Consider the following 20877-nt stretch of genomic DNA (forward strand, 5'->3'; position numbering starts at 1 on the left):
AACACACAGTGCAAGTACCTTGTTCATAAAAAGTGCTACAAAAACCTACAAAAAATCAGCAATAGCCCTGGAAAAGAATTTTTAACCGTAAGTCACACATAAAATTATAACATACACAAAAAATCCAACATATTTTACAATAGTTTGAAACAGAAACAGACAGCAGTAAACGATACGCCGTATCAAACCGGACAAAAAAACGACAACTTTTTCGGTAAGAATCACTTAGATTCTGTAGACGTAAACTTAATTTTGTAATAAATTTTAGTCCCTGATGAAGATCCTATAAGGATCGAAACGTTGGATATGTAAAAATAAAGTCGTTTTTACTAAAAAACTTGAGACTGAAAGCCGAGAATCAACCCATTAAAAGAATTCAGATTCAGAATTCAGATTCAGAATTCAGATTCAGAATTCAGATTCAGAATTCAGAATTCAGATTCAGAATTCAGATTCAGAATTCAGATTCAGAATTCAGATTCAGATTCAAGATTCATTTTTTTTTCGTTAATTTTGGATCCGGCATTTCGGTGAAAATTCTTGAAGGAAAAATATTAGAGTTGAAAATTGATAAAAATGGATTGAAAAATAAAAGGAAATTATAGATGTTGAATTGAGCGAGGAACTTATTTTAAATTGTATAAAATTATGAATTCAGATTCAAAATCTAGATTCAGATTTCAAATTATAGCCAAAATTATGGATCGGATTTCAAACTCAGATTTTTTTTCACGATAATTTTTACTGAATATAAGGAAAAATTGCCGCCATCCAAAACTCATTTGTTGCATAACGCAAGGCGCAAAAAGTTGCCTGTCTTTTCAAAACAGAAAGTTCCCATCTGTTTTGTAGACGAAATTAAGGCGTTTGTTTTCTCACAGTAATCAATCTCACAAACTCGTGGGATCTGCTTTTAAAAAATTTAAAGCACACAAATAATGAAAAACACATTCAATTATCTAGTAATTTGATGGTAAATTGGATTTGTTTTTTGAATTTCAAAAGTATTTCCCATAGTCCAGATCTGATGATGAACCGTTTCATGATTTCCAATAAACAGGTGCCACACGTTCACGAGCCGGAAAATGCGAGCGAGGAGGGACAAGCGCACAAATTCATTCATCAGTTTTTATTTTGCTGCCTGACTATTCGCATCCAAATCGACGAAACCAGCCAGCCAGCCAGCTCGTTTAGCATGAATCAGTCTTGGGGTTTGTTTTGATCGCGTCACACGTGTGCGGCAGTGGCTCTCGAAGCAGTCAACGTTCAGGCGTATAGCGTGCGGGTCTGGTGCGCTTCAACGAGTCGTCTGTTAAGTTCATTTTATCCAATTTATGAATGAGTCTCCTGAACATGTGTGGATGATATCTTGCTGATCGAGCACTAGCTGGCTGCTGTTGTAGTTGTAAGAAGTGATCGTGGGCATCTAAACTAGTCCAGTCAGACTTCAAAATTAACTCACCAGGTTGTTTTTTGAGCCTTCTGGTGCAATTTAAGAAAAAAAAAGTATCTACAATCTTCATGTTAGTGTCAAAATTTACAGAACAAGTGTTCACGTGAGATTCCAGTTACTAAAAGGGTGCAGAAGTTAGGCATAAAAAACTAGGGAATACGCCTAAAGGATACCTCAACAAATTCCATAAAGAAACACGCCCTTCCATCGGATCCAATTAAGTTCCAGGATCATCATGAATCGATATCTTTTGGGGACGATTGTTCTGGTTGCCGTCTTCAAAACAGGTATGTCAACCGCGTTAATCGACTAAATTTCTACATTAGTTATGCCAAACAGTTATTTTCAAATATTTAGGGAAATCTGACATTTTCATTGCTTGTTACTGATTGTTGAACCCAGGTTAAACGAATACACCTGACACAAGCTTAAGCAAAGAATTGATTCTCCCCAACGTTAGTATTTGTACAACCGAACAGTTGGATAATCAAAATAAGTTTTTCAGCAACTTAGACAAAATATATCGGCAAACATCTTTCTTCTTGACTCATATCAGTTTCGCTTGCGTTTCAGTTTTGTTTGCTACCCCAGAGCTCAATTAGCTTCGGTTTGGCTCGAATAGAAAAGAAACAAACGTCATTGTGGATAGTTTTGCGTTTCCATAGCAATCCGGCGGCTAAATTGGTAGCTTAGCGAACAGTGAACGCTGAAATACAACCGGTCTTATCTATAGCTGTTGTGTGTATGTTTCTGATAGTTGTTAGATTTGGGAATAGAAACGTCGCTGCCTTCTGATACTCTCAAACCTAGAAATAAAAATTTTGCTTGAACGAAAATTTTATGGAAAAATCTGAACTGTAACCTCGAAAAAAAAACAAATAAATTCTCATCATCTAAAAGTATTCCTCGGTAGAATGAAAGTTGAACGAATTTTGGATAATCGTTGAAAGAAGAGCATTCTAAACAAATTTTTCTCAAATGAAATGAAGGCAAACGTTTTCTTTGCCTACAGGAAGGCGTTGTGTGATAACGGACATCTGGCATATTTAAACGTAAAATTTAATTTAGAGTCTATGAAAAAATACATAAAGTTCAATGCAGAAATTCAGGCGTTTTTTGCAGTTCTCATTTCTACAGGAGTGAATCTCATAAAATTATAAGCATGGTACTACCAGAGCATCAAATCAAAAAAAAAAAAAAAAATCTAAACTGTCAAAAAAGAGAATACTATAGAAGATGCACGTAAATATTTTTATTTTATTTTATTCTATTCAAAAGTGATGAATTTTGGTATTTCCAAGCGGCAAATATTATCAACACAAGAGATGATAGACAAAATCTGATAAAAGGTTTGAATTCAGGACGCGAAATACTTCGCTGTGGTATTGAAAATCGGGTTTTGTGATTATTTTAGGTCCTTCTAGGAAAAACGCCTGAATTCATACTAACATAGAGATGCTCATAACATTTTAACTCCAATATGCAACGCAGAGAGTTATTTCCAAGAACTTCCATAGCTCTTTCAGTCCATGATTTGCGGTGTTTCTTAGGGATCTAAAACAAAAGCTCAAAAAAAATTACTATCAATTTTAAATAGCAGTTCCAGTTCAATTGTTGAGTCGATTGAAAGTAAATCAGTGCATTTTTTGCTTAGGTGGGGAATATTTTCTTGTTTTTATTACTCATTCCGGTTCTAATACTTTTTCTCAAACCTCAAACCGAAATGGTGGTGCATAAATCCAGGGGCTGAATTGGTAAAAAAATATCTGGAACTTCAACTGAATGTGAATTTCAATATTGGAACGTAGATTTTTAGGTCGTCGGAGATATTGGACAGTGCTATCAATATGATCCAATAAATCTCATGATTTGTGTGCCAAGGAACTTTTTTTTATTCACACAGGGGAGTGAACAACATTTTCGGCGCCTATGTTTTGATAACTGATTTTGATGTCCTAAACTCGAATCTTTTGACAGATTGGATCTTTTTTTTATTAGTTGATCACCCAGGTGGTAAATCCTTTTTACGGATTGCATTCCAAGGCACGACGAGTCACCGCGTCCCCCCAGTATGCTATACCACTGATCATACTGACAGGACACTTAGAAAAAAAATTCGATCATTTTCTGGCTAATTTTTTTCGTCAATTTTAGCAGGTTAGCAATACCGACGATAGGTGGAGAACCTAACATGCCCTGTAGGAAAAATGTACCTGTTTAGCCAGATTTTATCGTCTGAATTGTTTTTTTTTTCGAAAGTTGGGTGGCAGTTTCTAACTGGGATAGCATTTCTTCAAATCGATCGATGCGCACTCTGGACTGTTAGAAAAATTATCCAACAAACGAAATCGAGTGTCCAGTCAGTATGGTCAGTGATGCATCTCTGGGTCCATGGGTTTGATTGGTCGACTCATGATACTATGTATCCCTACGCCATAAAGTCCACCTGGGGCCTCTGGTCATAATTCCCACCCGGACCAGCATCGAAAGCTGTTCCCAAGATGGAAGACCAAGTCCGCACTTAAGCGCTCATCGGCTAACTCAATTTCAAGTCAAAACTCCAGCATATATACCCTGCCTTTTATTACGATTCAAGACTAAGGACCTCTCCTCTGACGACTCGAGGTTCGGCCTTTACTCGTAACTCGAGGCTCGCTTGGTTTGCACGACTATCGTGTACTTCGCCTCTGTTCGAGACCACTGCAAGAGACTAACGACTCGAGATCTTGGCTACGCTTGGTTTGGCTCGAGGCCCTCTCCTCTTTGCCCGTCCGTGTGCCGAATCGAGAGCAGCTTATCCTAGACTCGCGTCAGGGGCTTTACGAAAAACTACTCGGATGATTCCCGGCAAAGACGTCATCCTACACCGACTCGAGTGACTCACCCGCCGACGACGTAAAGTCACTCTACTCGAGAGTATTTCGCGGCGTAAATACTCTTCCCACTACAAGTTCAACTGCGAAGAGGTCAAGTCTTATCCCTGCAGCTTCCGTCGTAGGGAGCGCGTTGTACTCAGATACTCCGCGGCGGTGGAGGTATCCTACACAACGTTTGCGACGAACCTAACAACTCGGCATACGCAGAAGGTAAAGTCTTATCTTTGTATGCTTTACTGCTAGGATCGGACGCACACTACTCGAATGCCGCCCCGCCGAAAGGGCATTCTACTTCTCTATCCTTCTTTTGGCTTGCAACTTTGGGGCTGGCAACTCTAGGCTTTTTACCCGTCCGTGTGCCGAATCGAGAGCAGCTTATCCTAGACTCGTGCCTGTCACAGCACACGTCCGGGGCTTTAACGCTTGCGACTCAGATGAATCTCGACGGTGATGTCAACCTACCCGATTCGAGTGGCTCATCCAACGGCGACGTGAGACCACTCTACCCGAGAGTACTCCGCGACGTGAATACTTTTCCCCATACGAGTTCGACTGCGGAGAAGGTCTTGTCTTTTCCCCACAGCCTCCGTCGCAGAGGGCGCGTTCGACACGGATACTCCGCGAAGGTAACGTTGGAGGTATCCTACACACAGACGCGGGACGTACCAGGCAGTTCGGCATACGCAGAAGGTAAAGTCTTATCTTTGTATGCTTTACTGCCAGGTTCGGACGAACACTACTCAGAAGCTCTCTGACGAAGGAGTCACCCTACACCAGTCGCGGACTGGTGCTGGTTCCAACTCCTTTGCAGGGCAGTCATGATCCGGGTGAACCCATCGCTGACCACGTGCCAAGTATTGACGCACGATGTTGTCGGCTGTCGTGTCTGTTAGCGCGTACCCCTTCGAACCTCGGACAGTTGAACACTACGTGCTCTGGTGTCTCGATTGTGTCACCGCAGGTTGGGCAGAATGGCGAGGCCACGTGTCCAAACCGGGTGTGGTACTACATGAAGCACCCGTGACCAGACAAGAACTGTGTCATGCAGAAATTCACCTCTCCATGTCTCCGATCCATCCAAAGTCCGACGTTAGGGATCAAGCGATGGATCCACCGATCACGTTCCGAGCTGTCCCAGCCGGTCGTCAATCAACACCCCCAGATACTTGATCGCACGCTTGGATTTGATTGCGCACGGTCTAGCTGCAATCGTAGCTGGACCTCTTCGGTTGATGGGCCCGATGCCAGGAGAACCACGTCGTCGGCGAATCTCACAAGTCTCACTCCCGTGGGGTCACGCAGTCTCAGCAGTTCGTCGTAGACAATGTTCCACAATACCGGGCCAAGTATCGATCCTTGTGGAACCCCTGCCGAGACACTCACTGTTTCCAGTCCCTCGCTGGTCATATACTGTAGTTGACGGTAACGGAAGTAACACTCCACCATCCTACAGATATATGCCGGAATCCTCATATGAATGACCACTGCGCAAAACCGGTCTCCTCCCCTCTTCTTCAGTCTGACTTCGTCTGCCCCTTCGATGATACGTCGAATGGCATCCACCGTACTGCGACCTTTTCGAAAACCGAACTGTTTATCGCCGTTCGCATTTTCGGCGTAGAGCTGGATCCTGCTCTGGACCACCTTCTCTAGCACTTTTCCAGCAGTATCCAGGAGGCATATTGGGCGATATGCTGATGGTTCACCTGGTGGCTTGCTCGGTTTTGGCAGGAGCACCAATCGCTGCCGCTTCCACACGTCTGGGAAGACTCTATCATCCACGTACTGTTGCAGTGATGACCGAAACATTTCAGGATGTTCCATGAACGCGGCCTTCACTGCTACATTAGGGATACCATCCGGACCCGGGGCTTTGTTCAACTGGAGGGACTTAGCCATGTCGTGCAGTTTCTCTATAGCAAAATCTGCTCCTCTTCACTCGTATCCCAGTCGTATGGGACCCTCGGCCATGTTGCTTTCCCGTGCTGTGGGAACAGCTCATTGACGATTTCTCGCACGTTTTCTGTGGCACACCTCCGCTCCGCGTGTTGGCCATGACAATCCTGTAAGCGTCGCACCAGGCAGGAGTTGTCATTGGCGTCCTCACAGAGTTGCTCGCCTTGATGGCCCTGCAGAGGGCAGACCTCGCGTCAGGTTTTCCGAGGACAGGTTTTCCAAGTTCCGCTACCAATTTTACATTTCGACAAAGACGTTCCGGTCGAATTGTGTTGTCTTTCAGAGGCGTGCTCCTGTTTGTCGTACTTTTAATAAAATTTTCGGACACTTCCTCCGATCAATTTTCACAAATTAAAAGACGCGAACTTGCTCTTAAAAATTTATTAATCTATACGCTCTCTCTTTTCTTCAACCTTTCATCATACGCTTTCTTTCCCATTTTTTAGACTGACAGCATCAAGATTCCACACGTTCAAAACTTTCTATTCATGTTAGAGTAGAACGTGTTATTTTGTACTTATTTAGAATACACTTTTACTCACTTTCATCAATCTTTATCTGTATTCACTACACTGTTGTCGTACCTCTTCTACCTGCCCGCGGACTTGTGTCCACTCAATACCGAATCGCAAAGTGACCGCTAACGGCGAACGCTTAGCTTACCCTCCAGTCGCTCGTCCAGCCCGGACTACTGAAGGTGACGTCGATGATGGACTCGCTCCCATTCCTGTGGTAGGTCCTTGTATCACCTATGTACATTCTCCAGGTCTACGTTCAGCCTTGCCAGGGCTTCCAGTAAATAGAATCTGGCCCCTGGGGTTTGTAAGGCGACTACTCCATTCTACGGCACACGCGTTGAAGTTCCCACCTATGACAACGGGGCTCCTGCCCGTGAGACCTTCAATGATTTTTCCATCATGACGCCGAACCTCTCCAGAGATCACCTCGGGGGGGCGTAGCAGCTACAGACGAAGATCCCGTTGACCTTGGCTATCACGAAGCCTTCCTCTCCAGCAGACGCCACCTCTTGTATGGGGTATCTTCATGTAACCCATATCGCGGCCAGTTTGGATTTATCGGTTACTCAATTACTGCCATCCGAGGTCCTGCGATACGGGTCTGCCACTAACGCCACGTCCAGCTTTTCCTCAAATGCCATCTGTCGCAACAGCTGGTGTGCTGAGTGGCAGTGGTTGAGGTTCAGCTGAACCGCTTCTATCCCCGCGATGGTGCAGCCGTTCCCTTTGAAAAGCGGGGCACCAATCGTCGCAGCCCTGTGTCCTCCACCACAGTGACAGATTTGATTTTTTGATGATACTGATTCGATAATAATGGATTTTGAAGAAAACTTTACAATTTTGTTTTCCGTTTCGTCTTGCATCGTAAATATTAAAATTTGAAATAAATGGGTCGGTCAAAAATTGTTACACACAACACACAACAAAATGCTGTCAAAATTATGTAAGTCCGCTTACTAGGAAATGAGCTGTAGAAATGCCCCATTTTTAAATGAACTAAGCTTTGCTTGTGTTTTATCGCCGCAATATAAATATTTTCATGCTATTTAACCAGTGCTTATCGACAAGTTTGATTTTAACTTGACAAACTTGTAGGTATTTGTCGTAACCAAGGCCGTCTTCAATGTCCATGTCGTCGGTATCTCCGGAAATCTCCCTCTCGAACAGCTTGCGGAATGCCATCGATTTCATCGGCTGGCTGGAACCCGGACGGCTGGGACCCGAATGGCTCGAAACCGGCTGTTTGCTGGACATCTTGCTGGAACACGGGTTGCTCGTTGAACTAGGTTTTTCCATCACTTATATAATTTTACAACTGTTACAAGAATGACTTTCCTGGGCGCGCCCTGCTATGTTAAACCAAAGAGATGTCCGTGATAGAGACACTCCTACCAAGCGCATTGCGAAAACCACTTTTTTTGGAGGAATTTGATATGTGATTTCGAACTTTTCTTTAAATTAATCCTGATACAGAGTTTAATTTGTGTATTTAAAGTTTCCAAAGAAAAAGCTTGAACTATTAGGCTACATAAAAACCAAATTTAGCTTCAAATATCGAATGATACAGCAGATATAAGCCGAAACTTGTATCATTTTGAACGGATTTTCAATCCATTGATGCTTATTAGTCATATTCTTATTTTTCGTTTCTCATGACTGGTATGTACCACAGTATTTACCGAGCCATGCACCTAAATATATGAAAAACCAAAGCAAAATGACAGGGTTTTTGATTAATTCCGTGTAACCCGAGGTTTCACTTATCCGAGGTGGTCCGTCCCCCGACAATCTCGGATTAGCGGGGTTCTACTGTACTTTGTTTTTAAAATAGTCTTAAAAGACATTTCTGTACCCTTACCGCCTACTTGCGAAAATATCCAGTCATTCACTTTTGAGAAACTGTGCTGCGAAAAACCGCCTAATGTTGTTTAATAAGAACATAATTTGTTACAATTTTAAACGCCTTTTAGTAGGCAATAAAACAGAAAAAAGTGGTACGTGGGACGTAAGTTTTTTGAATGTTCCTCGAGGAAATGGACATCAAATGGAGGATAATTTATTGGGAAGATTTTTTCTATAAGCAGATCATGAATGTGTGCCCATTTGGACGAATTCACAACCGACCGAGACAACTTCAAAAACCAATCCTTGTTTAGGACTTGACAATTCAGCCCAAAAACAAAATTCGTCGTCGTATCTGAAGTACACTGTTGTGATATACCATATAAGCCAACCCCAACACATTGATTCCAGGCCGTCGTTGGCTATCAGTAAACTTTCCCCTAACTGTATCGGACATACGGGATAAATCTATGAAGCGACCAGAAAGTTTACGCCAGTGGCATGCTAGAAAGTCGATAGCACTGCGAAGCTTCATAGAACTATCACTATTAGTTGTTGTAACCATGGGACGGATAAGTTTCTCGAAAGGCTAAACCGCAACAAGGTAGGGAGAGGAGAAAAACAGGAGAGTGTCCTTTTTCTGACAGCACATCTGATAGCAATTAGTGCGATTGGATTAACAACACCCAATAGAAGGAGGGAACCGTTTATTTAATACGCTTCGAAGAAAGGAAACCGAATCTTTTGGGAACAGAAAGTGTGAATAGAAACAGAATCAAGACAGATAGTCGGCCCAAATTAATAGATGCCACCGTTCGTTTACGGATGTTGAGAACGTTCCGATACCAAGAAATGGAACGAATATTAATTAGGTTTGATCTTTTCACACTTTATCAGTGGAAAAGGATCAATTTCGAATTCGAATGAAATGTTTTCGATTCTTTTAGAGGTAATAAAAGCTACGGTGGAGAAAACTGTTGTCTTATTTACCTAATAAATTAGTGATCGAAGATTCATTTTTGAAAAAATTTTCAACAGTATCCTTACCGATACCGGTGACGTCATTCTGAGCCAATTAATCATGGGGTGTGTTTGTGTTTCCGTCGTGACCGGTACCCTTTTGTTTTAACAAATTTCCTGGCTTTCTCGCCCATAAAACATTGCTTGTTCCGTTCTGACTAGTCATAAAATGCACCCTTCGACTGAGCTGCAACAACTATCAACGGAGGAAAAACTACTGAGAAAGCCACCCCAAACCGCGCAACGAAAAAGAATAAACGAGCAAACAAGCACACACATCCTTTTTACCCCAATTATTCGGACTTTAGCTGCTGTCCCACAACAGGCAACCCACCACCATACGGCGGACGGAAAATGTGAAGTCCATCCGGCATTAATCGGCAACGTATAATCAGATTAAGCGCACCCACTAGTAACTGCTATAAAGTCGTTGCTTTTGCCATCGTGGATGGATCGGGGGAGACTCCTTAAATTTTCCACTTCAGCCTAACTTTCGCCGCTCAGTCGTTAAAGGCAGCAGCAGTCTGGCAGGGCGCGCTCCCGATTGTTATAAATAATTGTGCTTCAATCAGCATAATTTGATTCGCCCGCCGGCTTTTTGCAATGGTGGTTGATCAACGTGGAAAGCTTTCTGTAGGATGTGGCAACGAAAGGGTTAGAGGGGGGCGGTAAATACTATACATAAAATAGAAAACCGATGGATGGAGTCCTCATTTCGTTGTGAAGGATGTGGCGTGCCCGGGTGGTTTTGTCTGCTGGTTGATTGTAGGTTAGGATAGAGCGGCTATAATAGAACTCCCAGCGACTGGATTTGCTGTGACGCGTACCTCTACGCTTTTATCGATAACGTCGTCGTCGGGAACGATTTTTCTCCCGTTTCCGGTTTGGCCAGGGGTGTGACTTTAGTACAGTATGCTTGGTTTATCGCATTAAAAACTTTTCTCGGACTACATAAAGGGGTTTAATGTTACACATCCTCAGGACACTCAGGCAAATCTTCTTCTTCTAATAAAAAAAGATGAGCATTTGTCAGCATTTTGATAAAATAACTTGGATTTACCCATCCCAGATCATTTGTACGGTCATATTAGAGAATGTCATAATACCCAAGTAAAATAATATTCAACGATATGCCTGTACAAACTATGACATACTCCAAACAACTAAACAGATAAAGATGAAACACAGGTCTGTACACATTACATATTTATGGTGACACGGTGACAACGCCTAATTTGTACCTACCTAATGAGTAAAATTGATTTAAAAGATTTTTCATAAAAATGTTAAAAATGTATTCAGTAAGTTTGAGAATAGAATGGTATTAACTTTGCGATTCCATGAAAAATTCCATCATCGAAAAGAATCAATAAGTCGCGAATGCCATAAAGATAGTAAAACGACTATAATCGAAACAAAAAAGAAAAGAATCAATGGAAATGTAAGGAAAACTTAAAACAACTTAAAGCAACTCTTCCTTTCATGCATAAATGCTTTATAAATAAACCGAATCTAGGATATAAGAAAAGTTGACTTTGTAAATATAGCTCATAATTTGATCCAACACTCGATATCAGGTTTTAATTCAGTAACATCTTCAAACACAAGAAGCTTGGCAAATAAAAACTTAAGTCTCATGAAAAATATGAACCAAGATTCATAACAAATAGATAAGAAATATTAGAACTAAGAAAAAAAAAAGAAAATTTCCAACGTTGAAAAAATTAAAAATACATTTTCCTTCAGCCAGATTATCAACGTCAATAAGAAATAGCAACAAAATTTGGAATAAAATTTAACAAATTTTGAATTTAATTTCTTATTCCATGAACATCAAACTAAGAATTGAAATTTTCTTTTGTTGCGAAAAATATCAATTCAGAAAGTTAAGAAAGATTCGTTTTTCTTCTGGGATTCAAAATCTAGAAGAGAAAATTATAAATTGAATCGAGAAAATTTCTAAAGTAAATTTATTTATAGACTCTGAAAATGCGTGTTTTAATTTAAAAAGTAATTTGAAGGAAGAAATAAACAAATGATATATTTCACTACGTATATTGAGAGTTTCCAATGCCTTTTTGTAAAAAATAGATTCCATAACCCTATGATTTTAAGTTGCATAATCTAATTTTGTTTTTTTTTTAAACTTAAACGTTTACATATTGATAAATATCATAAAATGTAAATAAAAAGATGACCATTTAATTCAAATAAGATAATTAAATGCATTTTATTCAACAGATAACGAGAAACAGAATGTAGTATGGAAATTTGCTCGAAAAAAAAATTGAATTTAAAAAAAAATCTCGAAATTTCATACTATGAGAAGTGTTGTTTGAACACTACATAATGATGTGTCAAACATATGAAAAAATTGGAAAATGGACAAAACTGACAAATATAACAATATTGAGCAATTTAACAAAATTGAAGAAATTGACATAAATATTAAAACTCACAAAAACGATAATTCACAAAATTAACGAAATTGATGAATTGGCAAAATAAATAAAATTGACAATATTGACAAAATGATCTAATTGGCATCATCGACAAAAATCGACAAAATTGACAAAATTGAAAAAATTGACAAAATTGACAAAATTGACGAAATTGACAAAATTGACAAAATTGACAAAATTGACAAAATTGACACAAATGACAAAATTGACAAAATTGACAAAATTGACAAAATTGATAAAATTGACACAAATGACAAAATTGACAAAATTGACAAAATTGACATAATTGACGAAATTGATCAATTGGCAAAATTGCCAAAATTGCCCAAATGACAAAATAACCTAATTGACATAATTGCCAAAAATGACGATATTGAAAAGATCGATAAAATTGATAAAATTGACATAATTGATAAAATTGATAAATTGACAAAAATGATAAAACTGTCAAAAATGACAAAATTGACAAAATTGAAAAATTTACAACATTTACAAAATTGAGAAAGTTGACTGAATTAACAAATTTGCCATTTTTGAATTTTTTTACAAAATGCTCAAAACTGACGAAACGGAAAAGTAGTTACAAAATTTACAAATTAACAAAAATGTCAAATAGATAAAAATGACTTAATGACAACCACAAACGACAACAATGAAAAAAAAAGCAAAAAAAAATTACAAACATGACAAAAATGGAAAAAAATAACAAAATGGAAACAATTTGATGACAAAAATAAAAAAAAATATAAATTGGCAAAAAATTGTTGAATATAATCCAATCGACAAATTTGACAACATCGACTTTTTTTTTAAATTACCAAATTGAAAAAATCAACAATTAACAAAATTGACGAAACTAACAAAATTCGCAGTAGTGACAAATTTCTATTACGTTTATCAATTGTATCGATTTTGTTAATTATATCAATTTTGTGAATTTTGTCCAATTTTTTTACTTTTGTCAGGTTTGTTAGCTTCGTCAATTATGTTAATTTTGACAATTTGGTAATTTTCAAAAAAAAAATCAATGTTTCAAATTTATCGATTTAATTATATTCAACTTTTTTTTTCATTTTATCGTTTTTGTAATTTTTTTTTGTTTTTGTCAAATTTGTCATTTTTATCAATTTTGTCAATTAACCGACATTGCCAATTTTCTCAACTTTGTTCATTCCAATCTTGTAAATTTTTAGATTTTGTGCATCTTGTCTGTTCGGAATGTTTACAGGAAAAAGTCCTTGCAATCTTCGTAAATAAATTGTATTGTGAAGATCAAAGCTAGAAAAAGGAGGCAATTATAATTTTGACACAGCATGTTAACTAAGTTTTGGTAACTTACAATTAGTTCCCGATCCTCGTGCAGATGTTTTATGCAAAGAAACTTTTGTTATATCTGCTACCGTAGATCTATTGCATACAGTTGATTTTAGTTAGTAAATGGATATAAATAAGTATGCTTTAGTGACTTGCAATCTGGCTGACTGAACTGATTCTTCTCCGATGCTGTATGCAAATTCTAACCTGAACTTTTCTGCACCAACTGAAGGAAATTTGGTTTTAGTGATCATTTTTTTTTAATTTCACTTGAAAACTTGTGATGATCAACTGTACTGTGATAAATACAACTATCTGTGATAATTTTAACTTTAGGTTAAGAAGGAATTTTACTGTGATGATAATTATTTGTAAGTTTTAAAGTAGGATAATCAATTGTTTCTTGTAACAGAGTAAAACTTATACCAGTGCTTATACTTCTATCGAGATTTTCTATTTTCTTCCTGTTTGCCTCACCTCAACATTCACTGTCAAAACTAAGCTCACCCACTTATCATCAAACGTTTTTGTTGTCCAGCGGCTCCCAGCGCATTGTCATTTTTGTAACCTTTATTAACTTTGACAATTTAAGCAATTTTGTCCGTTTCGTCAATTTTGTCAAAATTTTCAATAAAAACTCAATTGAAAAAAAATGGCAAAATGACAAAATTGAAAATATTGGCCTTTTTCAAAATTGTCAAAATTTTAACTATCTGGAGATGATTCGACCGATTGTTGTACCCTACGTTTATATCTCTTCCATTTTAAAGTTACCATATGCTGTGATTCCAAAATGAGTAACTTGAGTCAGATTATAATGGCATAGAACCGGGGGCATACAAATTATTCCAGGATCCAGTCATGCAAAAATCTCCAATTAGTCGCATGAAAATTATGATCATTTCAAAATACTTTTATTCATCCTATTAACAATATCTGCGTACATCAATTTAGAACCAGGATTGCAGTAAACAAGCAAGAACGTTAACAAAAAGGATAAAGATTAGTGGTCGTATGTGGCTGCCCTGGGGAACACCGGAAGGGACGTCAAATGGCTGAGAAATGATTCCTCGTAGATTCACAAATGCTCGTCGGTTTGTCAAGTATGAGTAGAGCCATGGCGGAAAGCCGTAGCGATCTATTTTCCTGATGGCGATTTCATGTGAAGCTTTACCAAATGCTTTTTAGAAATCTATGTAAATGGCATCTACTTGTTGCTTTTTGCTGATAGCTGTATGAAGTGTGGCAGAGTAGCTAATCAGAGTCGAGAAGGTTGACCTTTTTTTCATGAAACCATGTTGGTGTTCGGTTATTATTGGTTTAGCAGCGTTTTAAAGTCTCTCGTAGATAATTGACTCAAACACCTTTGACAAGCAACAGAGAATCGAAATAGGTCTGTAGTTCTTCGCGCTATGACTGTTTCCCGATTGGTTGTGGCATCCTGAAGAATAAGGTAAACTCAGATAATGAGATGAGTGTTCCCAGAGTATGGAACAGTAGGGGAGAATGAGGATACTTGATCCCTGGGGATACTTGATTCCTTAGCTATATCTCGAAACTGGAATATCTTACAAAGATCAAATGTTCTAGAAAAATGTGCCAAATTGAGCAAAATAACAATGCTTGTAGTTTAAAAAATTTTAACAAAATAATTGTTTGAGTAATTGAACTTTGTTTGAAAAATTTCACAAAATGTAACTTGAAGATCTTTTTTCATCACTTTAAAATGTTCCTTACATGGGAAAATTATGAAAAAAATATTTGTTCCAATGTATTAATCGTTCGAGTGTAAAATGAACTTCATAATGCCATATTTTCAAAGAAATGGAAAAATCTCAACTTTTTTCAGAAAAAGTTTTCTAAAATGTTGATAATGGGTACAATTGATCCCCTAGAGTTGGGTACAATTGATCCCCCTTCCAAACGGCATATTCTGCTTCTGAATTGATCGTTATGATTGCTGATTACGAGATCACTAATATTTATCCAAAAACTAATATTTATCAAACAATTGTCTGAAGAAAAGAGCAAAAATAATGAATATTCTCTTAATTATAAAAAATAGCGCCTTAACGTATGCAATGTTATTAGCGTTGAGACAAAGTTATAGAATTTTCTTCTTATGTCTGCTATAAATTGTGAAATAAGAACAAACATGACCAAAATAGTCAATTAACATTCTATCTTGGGGTTTTGTTTGATTTTTATACAAGGATTAGGGTTTCCTGAATAAAAGATCAAGTCTCCTTCAATAGGGGATCAAGTCTTCCCTAACTTCAAAAAAATCGCAATTTTTTTACTCCCACGAAAATGCTTCTAGTTCTTCAATGGGTTCAAGTATTGTTCTAATTTTTGGAGCATAGAAACTTGAAGTTACAAGCTGTCAGAAAATTTCAAAGTCGGCGAGTTGCTAAATTTTTCTAAAAAAGATATGGTGAAAAAAAGAAAAGGGGATCAAGTATCCCCACTCTCCCTTATAAATGTTGGGCACAGGCGTGAGCAAGGGTCAGTCTAGAGAGAAACGGAAAACGGATAACATCGGAGACAGCACATTGGTGTTATAGCAGCCGTCTTCCAAATGCTAGGGAAAATATCTTCGTTAAGTGACCGATTAAAGATGATTTGCAGTGGTTCGGCAAGTGATTCCGCAATGCCCAGTATAAGACACGGCGGAATGCCATCTGGGCCTGGTCCTTTCGACGAATCGATAGTTTTCAGAGCTGTCAAGACTTGAAGTCTGGGTTAGAAGCGACTGAGGAAGGTTGATGTCAAATGCAGGCAATGTTTCGAAATTTTCGTTGGTAGCAGGTGGCATTTGTGTTGAATAAACGCTCTTAAAAAAATCTGCAAAAAGGTATGCAGACTCACCGGCAGTTTCGGAGGAGCTGCTGGTACGACGTCTAGACTTGAGAAATTTCCAGAATTCAGAAGGATTGCTTTTCACTTCCCTCTCCATATCATTGACGTATCTCCTGTTCCAGTATTATTCGTAGCGTTGTGATGTGGTCCACACATGATCGTCCGGATCGAAATTCAGCTTGTTGCGTCGCTGTTGAAATTCAGCGTCAAAGTGTAACATCGATTTTCTGCTGGATCCTGTTCAGGATCACTTTGCAGAGCACTTTGAGGGTTATACAGATCAACGTCCTTTTCTTCGGGACCTTTACGAAGATGCCCTGCATGCAGGATCGGCCGGAAATGTTTCAGTATCCCAAATGTCAGCGAAAAAGCGGTGCAACATTTTGATGACAAAGCAGGGTCGGCTTTCAACATTTCAGCAGGAATGCAGTCGATCTCAGGCGCTTTGTTGGATTTCGAGTCTCTGATTGTCGCTTTTATTTCTGCCAGCGAAGCGAGGGCGCTTCCAAATTGACGCCATTTATGCGACTACTGTTGGCGCTTCGAGCTGCGGGTTCTGTTGGCCATCGCTATTCGTGACTCGGAAGAGTTGTTCGAAGTGCTCAGTCCATCTGTTTGATCGGTCAATAACTGACTTGTTCGGTCATTTAGCGGCATTCTAGCCTTAGTCTTTGCATCACTAAGGCGACGAGAAATGTCATAAAGTAATCGGATATCTCCAATGGCGGCGGCTCTTTCCCCCTCTTCGGCTAGGGAGTTTGTCCAGACTCTTTTGTCTCGTCCACAAGCTCGTTTAACTGCCTTTTCTAGCTCCGCATATCGAAAGCGTGGGGCTGCTTTGGCTGACCCGGTACATGCCTGCTCAACTCCGACTTTCGCCTTTCTCCGATCATCGACCATCCTCCAAGTTTCATCCGACATCCATTCACTTCTTCTTCCACAAACTTTACCAAGAGTACCAATGGCTTGTCGTGATAAAGGCATTTTTGATACCACACCACTGTTCTTCGACTGTTCCGTCTGTAGGCAATTTCGAGGCTCAGGATTCTAGATGTTCAACGTATGCCCTTTTCACCTCAGGATTCTCCAACCGGCGGACGTCGTATCGACATCCGACTTTCTCCTCGCGCGCCGTTGGACACGCGCAACTCTCAGTCGTATCTCGCCAAAGACGAGGTGATGGTCAGATGCAATGTCTGCGCTTCGTTTGTTGCGGACGTCAAGAAGGCTCCTTTTCCACTTTCGGCTGATGCAGATGTGGTCAATTTGATTTTCTGTTCGGCCATCTCGGGATACCCAAGTGACCTTATGTGCTGGTCGATGGGGGAAGAGCAATCCACTGATCAATATCTTGTTGTTGCCACAAAAATTTACAAACAGCTCTACGTGATGCGCTCAAGGTCATGATTGTCGGAGCCAATCTTTGCGTTGAAGTCTCCCAAATGGATTTGAATGTCACCCTTGGGAATTTTCTCTACCACGCTGTTCAGTTGACTGTAAAACTGCTCTTTCTCCTGCAAGTCGGCAACGTCAGTTGGCGCATAACACTGGACCATTGTAAGGTTTCTAACCCGTGTTCTAAATCTGGCTACGATTATTCTTTTGTTTATCGGTTCCCATCTAATGAGGGCCGCGTAGGCCTGCGGGCTTAACAGGAAACCAACTCTTCGTTCTAGCGTGTTCTCCTTGTATGCCAGAGTAAAGCAGTACTTGCCCGGACTGTGTCTTGCGTTCTCCAGTGTTTGGCCAACGGACTTCGCTTAGTCCCAATATCTCAAGCTTGAGGCTGCTAGCTTCTCTAGCAAGTTGAGCCAGCTTGCCTTGTTGAGCAAGGGTTAAAACGTTCCTAGTTCCGATTCGTTTCTGTGTTTTCATGCTAATAGTCGTTGCCAAAGTTCCAATTCGGTTATTTCTTGTCCCAGTTTCCGTAACAATTTTATGAATCGGGAGCAGTAGGTTGTTATCCTAAGGACCCTATTCCGCGATGGGGCTACCATTTAGGACTTAGCTAGCGGGAGCCGCATTTCATACCTTCAGCCGCTCACTGCGAGACAGACGTTGTTTGAGCCGTCCCTAACTTGGAGAAAAGACGTGTGTGGCCACCTTCTCAGTCTGCATGCGACCAAAGCGTCCACCGGGGTTGGGTACCCGATCTACGCCTCCGTTACTCGCATCCCAGCTGGTACCACGGGAAGGTAGAGATAGGAGTTGTGAATAAGAGGTGATATAACCCCATGAGGACCCATAGTCCTCGTGTTGCACATTATCCACCATTTGCCAACCTATTTGGTAATAATTTGTTACATAAATTTAGGCGTTTTCATGAACCACTGAAAGAAATTTCACTAAGTAATCCAGGAGAATTACCAAGTAAATTCATTGTTGAAAACTTTTTTTTCTTCTTAAATCGTTCTGTATTTATTATGCATAAAACCTTCCTAGTGACGACGCCTTACAGCGCTTATTCATTCCTGTACCTTTCGTGGTTCTGGTTTCTCTACCCGTAAAAGGCACTCAATCTTTTATCAAGCAGCAGCATCATTATTATCTCGAGTGGTTGGTTGTTAGTAAATGGAGTAGAAAATGTCTGCCCCTCTTTTTAAGCTACCGTGTGGATTATATGTGGTATGATGACGTGTGTGCTGTGACGTGCAGCTTTGATTCATTGTTGTTCAACTAAGCCTAAGCTCGTTGAAACCGAAGTTTAAGATAGATTTTACGAGAATTCAAAAATTACGTTAGCTTCAATCATGAAAGTTGTAACTCAGTATCGTAGTCTTCCTTCTTTTTAAGCATTTCATTCAAAAAACTGCAAAAACCAACTGAAACAAAATTGAAACCTTTCGGTTGCACCGAAAAGTATTCGACCACATAATCGAACTCTTATCAAAGGACTTCCACTTCATCGCCAGCGCCCGAACACAATGAATGGAGGCAGATGATGGTGCCAATGAGAGAATTTTCGCTCCAAATATTAAGGCTTCCACCAGTCAGTTAGCTTGGAGCCCATTGTTTCCTTGCACTTTTATGGATACTTACCGAACTGCTACTTGCCGCGCAAATAAACGAAGCGAAACTCTGGAAATTCATTTGTCTTTGGAACAAATTTTACCAAAGAGCAGTGATTTTTGTTGCTGGTTTTAGGGCCACGTGGGATGAGGATGCTGGAAATGGTACCGTATCCTTTGGGTGCTTGTGTTCCGGTTGATTTGAATTGTGAGTTTTAGCCAACAAAACTTTATCCCAGACAAAAGTCAAACAAAAAGTACTTCTCCGGAAGGTATTTTTAGTTCGACGGTTTTATTCAACTTTCTTCCTAGGCAGTCACTAATTCACAGAAATAAAATGTTTAAATCGCCAAACGTAGGTAGAGTTAAGACAGACTCGAGTCAGACACAACAAACCTCATAAATTTGTCGAGATTTAATGACGTCGTTTTATCATTAAAACAACTTTGAGCGTTATTTAAAATATTTTCTTGATCAATCAAATGAAATTTTATAGTTTTTTTACCCTCTAGATAATTCGAAAACATTTCATTCGAATTGTAAATCGATCCTATCCCACCGAAGTGTGAAAAATCAACACCTAATTAATATTCGTTACATTTCTCGGTATCGGATTAACGTTCGCAGCTTCCGAAAACGAATGGCAGCATCTATCAGTTTGGGCCGACTATCTATCCGTCTTGATTCTATCCTTATTCACTATCTTTTTTATGATCGTTTCGGTTTTCCTTTCTTCGAAGAAGATTAAATAAACGGTTCCCTCCCATTGGGTGTTAATCCAATCGCACTAATTGCTATCAGATTTGCTGTCAGAAAAAGGACACTTTCCCCCGAAGTTGGGATCCTCAACCTTGTTGCGGTTTAGTCTTTCGAGAAACTTATTCGGGCTCTGGTAACAAAAATTGTTAGTGATGGTTCTATACGGAGCTTTGCTTGCAGCATCTTCGGCTTTCGGTAAACTCTAGTGAAAACTTTCTGCCCGCTTTAAAAAGACATACGGAATGTGTCCGATCCAGTTATGAGGAAAGTTCATTCGAAAGTTAACTCGTTTTGAAAGGAAGCTATTTTGGAGCACTTCGTCGCACTAAGTCAGTTATATTGTTTACTTTTATTCGTAGTAATCGATTTCTGATTAAAAACTGTCTCAATCGTATAATTTTCTAATCAAGAGTCATTGTTGAAACGACAAACAGTCTTCACAGAGAGTGAAAAAAAAAACTGAAAAAACTCCAAGTTTGACAAAATGATTGCTAGTTTTCCAGCAATGCAGTTAAAGTGCTGGAAAAATCAGCAAGACGGAGAATGTTTGCTTATTCCCAGCAAAAAATTTACTGTGAGCCTATATATGTGTAGTATAAAATTACAAATTTCTAAGTGACTGTGACACAGCAAATTACGAGCTTCAGAGAGATTATAAACGTGTTATACTTGGTGCAAATATTGGCACAAAATTTTGCTTAAGGGGGGGGTAGGGTCTAACACTTTCAAAAAATCGATTTTTTTATTTTTTTATTTTCTTATTGTAAAACATTTCAAGAATGTTGTGTCAAATTTTCAAGTCAATTGAAG

At 39.3% G+C, this 20877-nt stretch overlaps 1 protein-coding gene across 3 annotated transcripts in view; it reads left to right on the forward strand.

Annotated features, from left to right (window-relative positions):
* The first annotated feature begins 1167 nt into the window (after positions 1 to 1167).
* LOC129757396 (U-scoloptoxin(05)-Sm1a-like) overlaps positions 1168 to 20877 on the forward strand; it is a 40894-nt gene continuing 21184 nt past the window's right edge. The window contains exons 1-2 of one of the 3 annotated variants that reach the window (XM_055754611.1): positions 1197 to 1465; positions 1529 to 1740. In XM_055754611.1, the coding sequence (XP_055610586.1) occupies positions 1689 to 1740 (52 nt within the window). In that variant the 5' untranslated portion in view covers positions 1197 to 1465; positions 1529 to 1688. Of the gene's footprint in view, positions 1741 to 20877 lie in introns of all 3 variants that reach the window. The other 2 variants (XM_055754612.1, XM_055754610.1) reach the window with 2 other exon arrangements.

The sequence above is a fragment of the Uranotaenia lowii genome, chromosome 3 (assembly GCF_029784155.1).
Source record: "Uranotaenia lowii strain MFRU-FL chromosome 3, ASM2978415v1, whole genome shotgun sequence".
Lineage (NCBI taxonomy): Eukaryota > Metazoa > Arthropoda > Insecta > Diptera > Culicidae > Uranotaenia > Uranotaenia lowii.